Source organism: Penicillium waksmanii (genome assembly GCF_028829765.1).
Source record: "Penicillium waksmanii strain IBT 27052 chromosome Unknown utg000008l:1.0-5622682.0:1.0-5626561.0, whole genome shotgun sequence".
Taxonomy (NCBI): domain Eukaryota; kingdom Fungi; phylum Ascomycota; class Eurotiomycetes; order Eurotiales; family Aspergillaceae; genus Penicillium; species Penicillium waksmanii.
The window spans coordinates 2,770,677-2,782,329 of NW_026643254.1; the positions used below are offsets into that span (position 1 = coordinate 2,770,677).

Here is an 11,653-nt window from a genome sequence, read left to right on the forward strand (position 1 = left end):
TAATATGCAAGACGAGCCCCAGGATAAAAAAAACAAAAGCATATCGAAATGCCTTTTTTTGGTACTCAGTAAATCGTGGATATGCCCTCCAACCAAGCCATAAAAGAACAAAAGAAGGGACAAGCCGTCTATTGAGATCGAACAGCTCTGCGATCATGATATTCAGCGCCAACACCTAATTTTTGGCTGCCCAGTCCTTGAGCAAATTTCCAAATCAGTAATGATGTTTGAAAAGTTGAATTGCTCCGAAGTTTGAATGCATGTCTACCTTGATGGCAGAGGAACATACCAAGAATTCCGCATGCCTGGCCGCTGAGCCAGCAAAAGAGTCGTATGTAGTGTTGTACGTGAATGGTGAATAAAAGAGGGAAAGCGAAAAAGGTCAGCGAGAGATGTAAGTCGGTATTATGAAAGAAGCGACAAGTTTTCATCCCAGTGAACTTGCGATAATTCTTTGGAGTGGGGCTGTTGATGGTCTGCCACGTAACCTGTGAGGGGTGCTAAAACAAACTAGCCGGATACGGGACTCGATCAAGAAATGACCCATATCAAAAATTTAGTGGAAAATCAAAATTCTTTGGTTTTTTCCGAGGCGGCTCTAGCTTACCAAGGTAAATAGAGAACTATATGAGTCCTTGCGAGTATGAGTGATGCCAAGCCAATAAGTAGACAGCAAATGATTAGCGTAATCATTACTCTCAGCAAGTGGGCCACCTTGAGATTTTGGTGAAGGACGTAAGTGTACTTTATTATCAACAAGGTCACTTGGATTATTTTGAAAGCACCATGAGAAATACTGTCCATCTAGCGAAATCGAAAACTTCCCGAACAGGATGATTCCACACTGTCACTAGCGCATTGTATTACGTACGAGTGCTTACGAGGTTTCTAGTATTTGGCTATGCCCGCGAATATAAATTTCTGATATTCCTGGACTGGACAAGCTTTCTCCAACTTCAAGTTCAACTCAGCTGAGAAAAACGACTGCCCTCGTTATTTTGAGCCCAGATAAATCCATTATGAGGGTGCTTACAGTGTTCGCATTGTTAGCGACTTCCACAGTCATCGCCCAGCCACACGATGTCGCATCCAACAATTTTGAGAAACGTGCGGAGATGACTTATTGGCAAAATTGGTGTATTGCGGGAGGAGCGGTGCTGGCCGGAGTTGGGACCTTGGCCAGCGGAATAGCCGGTATCATCTCAGCATCTTCATCTTCATCTTCATGCACCGTCGTCACCAATGATGTATTGTACGAAGGCGATCTAAAACGAGATGCAATTCCAGATACAGCCGGAACTGGCTCACTATCTGTCAATAAAACAGGATTCATTGACTCTTTGGCTGAGAGCGGGTTCAACACTTCGTCTGAATTGTGGCGGAGTGAATTGAACGGCGATATGGCATATCACGGTAAGGGACAAATTTCGACTACTGAACTCCTGTGCTGACTTTTGATTTAAGGTACATTAAGCGACGGAATAGTCTACGTTCGAAACCTGACTTTCAGCACTCAAGGCCATATTAATGGCGTTTTTTCAACTGCAGATCTCGGCCCAACCGATAGGGGATCTCTTGAGAAACGGTATACGTGGAAAAAAAACGAGATTCAAGTATCTTACCATGCCACTGGAAAATGCCATACCACAGCCACCAGAACAAAGATCAAAAACATCGTCGAAGAAGCGATATACCACCAGTCTATTTGGAAGAGGGCGGCTGCATGTTTTACTCTGTGGTATGACGGTACTTGGCTTGGGCATGTCAAGGTCCTTGAAATGACTTCTGGGGGGGAATGTTTTAACAGAAGGAAAGGATAAGTCTTGTGTTGGCAAGAAATATGTCTCGAATACATGTTGAGTGCGAGGAAAAATGTGGATCAAGAGGGCGGAGAGGGCGGCGCAGAAGAGTGCATAGCGTCGATTACAGATGGGTGGAATTTGGATGCTTTTCTCTCAGATCAACTTCGTCCATCCGAATTTCAAAGGAATAAGAACAGATGGAACTATTGTTTAGTATGTGATATATTGAATCGAAGTTGTTGATTGACTGACGACCAGAAGCATTGGAATTCTCTCTTTAACTTGAAAACTCAGTCATATCCAGACTTTGCGCCCAATGTCTGGATTGAACTTAAGCATAAATGATAGTCTACCGGGACCGACCATAGAGTCCCATGAAGCTGCCATGAAAAAGGACAGAAAGATTATTTACGGCGCTTTAAAAGACCTTGGCCTACCTTAGATTGCCGGGGAAGAGAAGATTAATTCGGGGCTGATCGTACGGACTGAAGAGCCCAACAACTCAAGGCGCAAATCGAAATTTTGTTATATCTCAGGAACTAGGCCAGTTGGAAACCCGCACTATACGGCAAGTTTTAAATAACTTCACGCGCTACATTTTGAGCCTATATTTATATAGCCTAGCTTAATATGCCGGTGCCGCGTGTGGAGAAGGTGGTTTCGCGTCCCTCCGGGGGCGTGCCCGCCGCGTTGAAGAATCTGCCATTGAATCGTGAATGCGTTCAGAACGTCAATCGTAACGCCACGGAGCTATTGATGGAGCTTAATAGCAGTCTAAAAGCCTAAGTGAAACCAGATAGGGTGCGGGAACTCCTCGAAAATGTTTGAGCCCTTACTAGCGACCTTTCGTTGCTTCCCCTGTACGACTGGCAGCAGGAGCTCCAGTCCCTCTGTAATAACCTCTCCAAGGAGATTCATAACGCTGTAAAAGTGGCTATAGAGCCTTCATCTTGTATGGGCACTGTCTCCTGGGCTTGGGCAGCAGTATAAGCACTAGCACCGGCCTATTAATTATCGCTATCCTTATCATTGAATGCCATATCCGCTGTACCGGTCACAGTATATAACCGGGATGTAATTATCTGCCTCGATAACTATAATCAGGTGAACAGATATCATAGTAAGCCGTCTAAGGAGATAAAAGATTATACTAATAAGGTACGTACGGAGTATGTAAAGGGTACCCAGACCGCTATATTGGCTACAGTAATAGTGAAGGCAGTTCGCTAGTTAAAGTTGGGTAATCTCTGGCTCACTGTACAAGATATACGGGAAGTATAACTGATATAGCTGTATCAAGATATATAGGTTAAAGGCTTTGGTTTAACAGCCTTTGTCTATATACTGACCTAGGGGGCTATTATATACAGTATATAGGTACGCTCCTTGGTAGATAAGCCAATGATTTAGGACTTACGGGAGGCGTAGGGAGTAATTACAGAAGCAATAGTAGCTGAAAACTCCTGTTACTGGGGGAAAGATACCATAATTATAAAGATTAACTGGTTGCGGGTGCCAAAGGAGGGAGCCAAAATAGCATTAATTATTCTTAAATTCAGCAGGCTACAATCAGCGAATAAGGCTATTGAAGAGGGTATGCTCTGGGATTTGAACCGGTATTAGGCTCTCCTTTATGATAGGAGTCTCTGTATGCGGCAATGCTTTAACTGTCAATAATACAGATATATAGGAGCTTTCTGTGCTAATAAAATAAAATATGTGTACTGCGCTGGGGAGCATCAGTCTTGAGATTATACTACCTGTATGTACAGGGATAAGAAATGTGTTAATTATGAGGGTGTATATCTAGTGTGGAGTGAGGACTATGAGACGAGGATTATAGTGGTAGAACAGATTATGGCGATGGCGAAGCAGTACGGGTGATTCTATCTAGTACTGGCTGAGTTTAGCTATAATGATCCCTCAGTATCCCTTAAACCTCCCTCGCTAAGCTCTATAGGGATATCCCAGGTGTCCTTAACCGAAGAACTATTAAGCGGTATAATAGGTATTGCTGTTGTATCGGCTGTACGCTCCAGTAACAGAGAGTAAATTACCAGTATAAACCAGACTATCAGTAGGATTCAGGGAAAGCCAGCGAGGAAAACTGTGGCAAAAGTACTATCTAAGCAGGTAAAGAAGGTACAGAGGGCTACAGTAATAACTATCCTAGAGGACGAGATAGAAGGCATTGAAGAGATGTCCTAGGAAACCCCCTAGGAAGTACCCGAGGTGTAGCAAACACCCCGAGTCAACCTACCTAGGAACCTACGGCAGTTTAACTTTATAACTATCCAGGGATTATGTATTTTCAGTACCTTAAACAGTATAACGTATGATATTGACTTCTAGCTCCAGGTTCCTCCCTCATTTGGGATAAATATCTGAAAATAGCTTGTGAAAAATTGGCCTACGCCGCCCTCGCTGTCTGCTTCTCCAATTATTTCCGTCAACACTTACTCACTTGCTCGCTTACGCTCTCTCTCTCCCTTCACGTCTCATTGCTACTGCTTCTGCTGCGTCAACGCTTCAAATCTACTGGACTCTATGAGCCTGATCCATTCACCAAGGGGATAGCAGAGCCTTTCATAAAACAAGCTAAAACACAGGATCGATTGCCGCTCTGGAGGCCGTAATCAGCGTAGTTCTCGATTCAGGTGCCTAATTAACCATTTTCAACACAGTTCGCCGTACACACCCATAATCTATGAGAGGATTGAAGCTTGTGCATTGAGGTAAGATCTGGCGAAACAAGAGTTCGTAATGATTGATATTGCCGCTATAAAGGGTATTCGTACAGCCAATATGTACCGCTGATAGTGATCCGTATATATGAGAATTTATCTCATTTCCCTTTCCAATGAAATAAAAAGAAATCTCCCAAGAAGAGAGGGGGGAAAAGAAAGATTTAGTTTTTAAAATCCACGCTTTGACCGGTGAGCCCGCTCGCCCGGTGTATCGAAGATGCCGTTTGTCTCAACGGTAGTCTCAATCTCTGTCTGAGCGAAGATTTTCCCATCGGGAATGATTATCCTCTCCTCGCTCGAGTTGTCGTTCACGGTAGCGCCGATTTGGGTACCCATTCCACCATCTTCTTTGCCATTCAATGTGCCCATTGTGATCTGGTTTGGGTCGGTGACTCTGGTGAAACCTGAGCCGTATTTGCGAGCGTCGGTATTGCCAGACCAAGGTCCGTATTTTCTGCCACTACTGTACTCGCCGATGAAGCGGGGCAGGAAGCGAGATGCAATAGCCTTAAAGGATGGGATTGAGGCGGCAAATATCCCGACATTTGTTTCGATGACGGACCAGTACATAGCTCCACTAATAGCGTATGTAGCATCGGGGGATGTGAGCATGGCGGGAATATAGGTAATTCGAATGATGGAGGAAACACAGGCACTATGGTGAAACTGTATTAGAGCGGATCCAGACAATGAGGCAGTATTCGGTGCTCTTACAAAAGACCAAGACAGAGAATCAGGGCCAGCGCAATTTTCTGCTTGCGCGGCATCTGGAGTTTGAAGATGACGCGGATGGGAAGAGTGTAGGTCAGGAGATCGGTAAAGATGTTCAGTGCAGCGTTGGCCAGATAAAACACATTAATGTTGACACATTTTCCAGGACCGGTACCGGTCCAGGCTTTGCTGATTGTTTGGCATTGAAATGCGGCGACGAGAACGAAAGAGCCTGCTTGAGCCGCAATGACTCCAACCATGGCCCATGAAGCTCGGGTGAGAGTCCGGTCGCCCAGGCGAGTGTAGAACCATAAGACGGATGTTTTAATGAATCCAAGGGTTGCGAGATAGAACATTGAACTCAGCCAAACCGCCTGCACAGAGTTAGAATTAGCAAAGGATTCTACGCGATCAATTAATAGATGGCTGTGAACATACAAATCCATAGGTAATCATGTTGTTCGGATCAACATATTTCGCATGTTGACCGAGACCATTCTCAACCGCTGAGGTAGGTTAGCTCTTGGCTATAGAGACGGGCAGTTCATAGTCGAGATCAAGGAACTCACCAACAATAGTGACGGCGATGAATGCCCATGATAATAGCTGGTGCTGTCAGTTTCTATTTCCCACATAGAGATTGACTCGATCTTACACAAGCTCCGATAATAAGATCTAAATACTTGTTAGTCAATTCTCACTTAGCCAGGGCAGGATTACTCACAGTCATCAAACCCCATTCTACCTAGCACATAGACGCGAGCGAACAACCGCAGACTCAAAACAATGAATGTTAGGACGGCGAATGCAAGACAAATCCCGACAACAACGGGCCCTTGTGAGCCATGATCACTTGTGATGGCCATGAGGAGTAAATAAAAGAGCGAATGCGAACAAGAAAACGGCAAGTCAAATCATCGATGTCCGTTCAAGTTGGATGCGGTTAATTAGGAGTGTACGTTGACCAAGCCTTTTACTAGTATGTCACCAGGACAAGAAAGACAGCCAACGGTGTAGAAGAAATGAAAGAACGAAATAAGAAATAAGAATGAGAAATACAATGGAGAAAAGCGCCACAAGAATGTACCTTTGTCTTTATTCGAGGGCGGCACATGCCTGCCAGGATTTAACTCTGAAAAAAGAAAAGAAAAAATTAAATTAAATTGTCCGCCGTTCTCCGTACATATGCTAGCGGCAGCATGGCGCTGGTTCCTAACAGCTTCCAGATCCACCGGTTCCAATAACGTTGCCGCCAAAAGGTGGCCAAGCCCGTGGGGATTGGAAAGATCTTACCCAAGAGAGAACTACAACCAGACGGTTCAGAGACGATGCAACAGCTTCTCCTGGTTCAGACCGCCGATAAACAGGGCTAATGTCCGCTTTCTATCCCACGGACTAGGAATATGTTTTTTTTGGGCGTCGAGCCGAGACTCCAGAAGACTCGTCAAGGTTCAGAGCCATTTGATTTGCCAGCCAGATGCGGAGATGTGGCTAATGTCCCCCTTGTCAACAGTGCAACCGCAGGGAATATTTACTATGGGTCCACTACGTGAATTCGAACCACCTACTCCGTAGTACTCCGCACGATAGGTGTTCTCGTTCTCGTTCTGGGGTGGGCTCAAACATCAAACGGGAAAGGCCCTGAAGTCAGGAGGGTATATACGGAGAACGAGCATCGGGAATAAGCAGGGAAGAAAGAATGTGTGGGTCAGTCGGAAGGTCAAGTCTCGTATACTGCTGATCAAAAAGTCTGGGTTGCCTGGCATCAAGGTCCCCCAAAAGCAATTTTGGGTTTAAATTCTGAATATCTACTCCGTGCAATTACGATATTCTTCACAAACTAACCGCTATCTTGCGATGAAAGGGGAAGAGGGGAATTCAAAAGTACATATGCACAGCCGATGTGAAAATGTATCATGTACAACGAGCATGCCCAGTTGAAATCGGAATCGAGTCAAGCGTGGGGCATCGGCAGATCCTGCCGAATAGGAAAATATCGATCGACTGGCGAGTGTTGACTTTCCACCTCTTTTCTGTTTGTTTTGTGCTCCGAATTTCTTTTAGGTCTGGGTTTGTTTTACTTCAACGGTGATCCTAATTCGCGTGTTATGACATTATCTATGTGGTCTTAAACTTTCGTTTGACAGGCGCTGCGGCAAGTTTAATGCGCCTTGTGTCTCGTAAAAGTGGCCCTCAAAGTTTACTCTTCATGGAAGACCAGGATATTGTGAGGAGATCATCGCAGCCAGCGTTTCAGACGGCCCCGGGATTTCTTCAATGGGCGCCGCGATGTGCCGACCAAGAAGGCATCGAAATCAGGAAAGATCCCCAACATGACCCACTCGGGGCGCTATCCTAAAAGCAAATATGATCTGCAAGCCTCATTCCCCCCGAGCCGTCCTTCTCGGACCCACCATATCCACTGGTGGGACACTCCGATTGTCGTCACCATTCAGCCGCGTCAGTTCTAAGCGAGATTGGGCGAGACACGAGCTTTCCGGTCGAGGAAATCAAGGGAAGCGGATGTTTTCTAGTCACAATTAAGTGTTCATGTGATTTGCACGCACTCTTCCGAGTAACAATTCTATTGTCCAACGCGCTAAAGTGCGAAAAAACAGGGGGCAAACGGGAGAAGCATGCCCTCGTGCATGCAGCTACAGTCTAGCGTGATGGGTAGCGGAGTAACTACGAGTAGATGAGACACCTCCAAACACCATCACTCCCATCTGTACTCCGTACGAGAACTTCATACGCGCATGCCGATTTCTAGCATTGCAATTGAACTCCCACGATGCTTTCCATCCCTAGGAACTCCATTGTTTTTTGGAAGGAAATAAAAATATTCAGAGTGATCTTGAACGCAGCTCGCCTTATCGATCACCGTTTTTGATCTACATTCGCTATAAAAAGGACACCCTTGTAGACGAATCAAGGCGCAAGTCTTTCCAATCGCCTTGGCAATTGAGGAGGCGGGTACGCAGATGGATACTTGCCGGGGCAGAGGATCACAACCGAAGGGAAATGGGGGCATTGGATGTGGCGTGCACCCCCGAGTCATACTCATCACAGCAGGGTCCATCACCCCTTGTCGTGGTATTCCCAACAAGGAAGTTAGACGGGAACGTGGGTGGCAACGGCATCAAGTACTACTCCGTAGTGGAGAAGTACATCCGATGTCCATCGAGGAGGCACGATGATTCCGGATAACCGGGTTCCTATTCGAGAGCACCAGGCCCAAGAGTACGGCCTGTAATGCATTGACCAGTTCTGAGGCCCCGTTTTGGTTTGCGAGAATCGATTGATAGATCACCTGGGTATCGATCTAAGGTTAAGCATTCTCATAACATTTATCGGGCCATTTTTCTCTCTCCGCATTCCATTTAATAAAGGACTTAAGCAAATGAACACGTTCGTGAATACATATCGCAACGTGGCCGTGAAGACAGGTGGATTCATGACATTATGTTCCTAAATCCTGCAGGCAGGCGACAAGAAAACATCTCCTTCAGAGAGTGGATACTGAGTGGCACGATCCACCATTGCCCTAGCCTGACACTTGGCTGCTCCCCACCGAGCCTTGTACAAATGAGGCGAGGCAATGGGGTCCTGAATACGCCCTGTCGTGTGTCTATTCGTTCTAGGCAATTGCGACCTAGAATAACGATCATCCTTGTGGATATAACGGCATCGAACGTTCCAGGAGATTGCGTCGGATCCCCCCTTTTTTAGAAATACTTGAATCAAGAGTGAGTGACAGCTCGGACCCTATTAGAGTGAAAATCATTACTGCTTCAGCAAAGACCGTCGAGACACGAGTCTTGCGTCGTACCTAGGCATCTCGTAGCTATGGCTTCCAAGAAAATCATGCCCATATATCCACATGAGCTATTCGTGTCTCCAGTCGCCAACAGGGTTCGTGGAATTACATATCCACCGAATAATGGTGCCAACAGCGTAGTAGCCAAGCTAAGTGACAAAGTGGACACATTTAGAGAACGAAGGAGCACGCCTTGGTGATTTAGTTGGCCGTTAGACCCAGCGAGGCCTAGATATTCCCGAACTAAAAGCACTTGGACTCCCGCCCAGGGTGGATTGTCCATTGTGGCTCGGCACTGCCCACTCGACCAATGGCTTCGTCTCCTTTATCATTTGAATGGCATTGAAAGGGGATGGCGGGGGGGGGGACTCTCCGCGGTTATTTTGAGAGTCGTTTCTGCCCCTCTTGTTGCCAAAAGTTTCTAATCTCCAGATGCGGTGCATTTGAATCTGTCAGCCATCATCATGGGTCTTGCAGAGAGTGCGCTGTCACTGGTGTCAGTCACCAATGTCTTCCTCGCTCTTTTTCTCTACGCCATTTCGAAACTCGTTTACCAAATCGTGTACTATCGGTTCTTCCACCCGCTGTCCAAATTCCCAGGTCCCTTCTGGGCATCCGTGACCCGTCTTTGGATTGCGAAGCAGAACTTGGCCGAGACGGAATATCTTACCTTTCATGAACTTTCTAAGACATACGGTAAGATTCACGTGTGCGAGAAAGGGCTGATAAATATAGAGAGATAACTAATTGATTGCATTTCATTAGGACCTGTCGTTCGCATTACTCCCACATTGCTGCTAGTCAGCGACCACTCCAAGCTTCCCGAAGTCTACCAACGCAATGTGGACAAAACTGGACACTATATCACGGGTAGCTTCGGCGAGAATGAAAGTCTGTTCAACATGAGGTCCCACAAGACTCATGCAGTGTTCCGAAAATACGTTGCGGGACCTGTAAGCTCCATAGAACAAAATATGATTTACGAGACGAGTGTTGACAATTAATGCAGTATAGCTTCACCAATATCAAAAGCATGGAGCCAATGATCGACGCGCGCATCCGCGAATGGAGCGACAAGCTCAATGGTACTTTTGTCAAATCTGGCGAGGCTTTCGATTTCGCCTGGTGGGCAGTGTAAGTTTGGCACAACTCGTTTCATTCGAGCTTGGCTAACCTTTTGCGCCAATAGCTATATGGCATACGACATCATCAGCGAAATTGGTTTCGGCGCTCCCTTTGGATTCATTGAGAAGGGTGAAGATGTTGGTGGTCTCATCCAAGGTTTCCACGATGGCCTTCCTGCTTTCGGTTTCCTTGCCCGCCTGCATCCTTTTACATCCTGGATGAAGACAACTTTCATGAAGAAGTATCTCGTCGCCACTCCACAAGATAACACGGGCATTGGTGTTCTGATGCGCTTCCGTGATCGTCTCATCAAAGAGCGCGTGGAGGATATCAACAGTGGCAAGCCGGTCAACCGTGTCGACCTTCTCCAAAAGCTGATCGAAGCTCGCACTGACGAGGGCAAGCCTCTCGATTTGGAATATATTCGCGCAGAGGTTCTCCTGGTTCTACTTGCTGGAGCTGATACCACTGGTACCGCTTTCCAGGCCTTGATCCAGTTCCTCCTATCCAACACGGAATCATATGACCGCATGATGGATGAAATTGACAATGCCACACGCAAGGGACTGATCTCCAATATGCCCCAGTATGACGAAGTCATTGAGCACTTGCCATTCTTTGTAGGCTGTGTCAAGGAAACCATGCGTCTTTGCCCTTCTGCCCCGAACATTTTCCCTCGCTACGTCCCCGAGCCTGGTCTGGAACTATACGGCAAGTTTGCTCCGGCGGGTACTGAGATCACATGCAACCCCTATCTGGTGCACCGTGACCCGACTTTGTATGGCGAGGATGCTGAGGAGTTCCGTCCCGAGCGCTGGTTGGATGCGGAGAAGGCCAAGTCATATAACAAGTATAACTTCGCCTTTGGATATGGTTCCCGCGTGTGTCTGGGTCGCGACATTGCCATGATGGAGCTATTCAAGGCCCCCCCTGCAGGTAAGATCTTTCTCCTCAATGGCCGTATAGAATTCCTCATCTTACTTATTTTTTTCTTAGTTCTTCCGCCAGTTCAAGCCCGAGTCCGTGAAGGACAAACCGACTGCTCAATTTGTAGTGAAGGGTGGCGTTGGCTATTGGCGGGATGTGTGGTTGACCATCTCCAAGCGCCCACAGGTCACCCCTCCCGTCAGCCCACAGTAGAAAAAGGAGTGTCGCGAATAGTTTCTACTTCTTCAAAATATGTACAATTACCATTTGATCGTTTACAGAGAATTTAGTAATACTTCCCAGAATTGTTGAATAGATGGCGGCTTCTTATTATTCAGTCATGTTTCAAGGCATGGACTCCGGGCTGTACTACTGGAATCGTTGGCAGCGAGGAGAATCGTGCTGGTACGACTACACTCAAGTTAGAACCAATCGCCAAATTCAGATGAAGACCAAAATCAATGCTATTTATCGTAACCATATATAAAGAAAATCTGCATATCATCTGAAACATAAGTACGGAG

General features: G+C 46.3%; 3 protein-coding genes across 3 annotated transcripts; 2 read left to right on the top strand and 1 right to left on the bottom strand.

Annotated features, from left to right (window-relative positions):
* Positions 1-1,019: 1,019 nt before the first annotated feature.
* Positions 1,020-1,451, top strand: N7481_009350 (uncharacterized protein; the record flags this gene model as incomplete). The annotated part of the gene is made up of 1 exon (XM_057268569.1): positions 1,020-1,451. One exon carries the CDS (start codon positions 1,020-1,022, stop codon positions 1,449-1,451), a length of 432 nt encoding a protein of 143 aa, XP_057119246.1.
* Positions 1,452-4,717: 3,266 nt separating this feature from the next.
* N7481_009351 (putative integral membrane protein Pth11-like) lies at positions 4,718-6,126 on the bottom strand (the record flags this gene model as incomplete). Its single annotated transcript, XM_057268570.1, has 6 exons — positions 4,718-5,204; positions 5,264-5,634; positions 5,699-5,766; positions 5,830-5,866; positions 5,916-5,935; positions 5,985-6,126. 6 exons carry the CDS (start codon positions 6,124-6,126, stop codon positions 4,718-4,720), a joined length of 1,125 nt encoding a protein of 374 aa, XP_057119247.1.
* A 3,415-nt stretch (positions 6,127-9,541) lies between these two features.
* Positions 9,542-11,342, top strand: N7481_009352 (cytochrome P450; the record flags this gene model as incomplete). The annotated part of the gene is made up of 5 exons (XM_057268571.1): positions 9,542-9,773; positions 9,843-10,030; positions 10,087-10,211; positions 10,267-11,138; positions 11,257-11,342. 5 exons carry the CDS (start codon positions 9,542-9,544, stop codon positions 11,340-11,342), a joined length of 1,503 nt encoding a protein of 500 aa, XP_057119248.1.
* Positions 11,343-11,653: the final 311 nt, after the last annotated feature.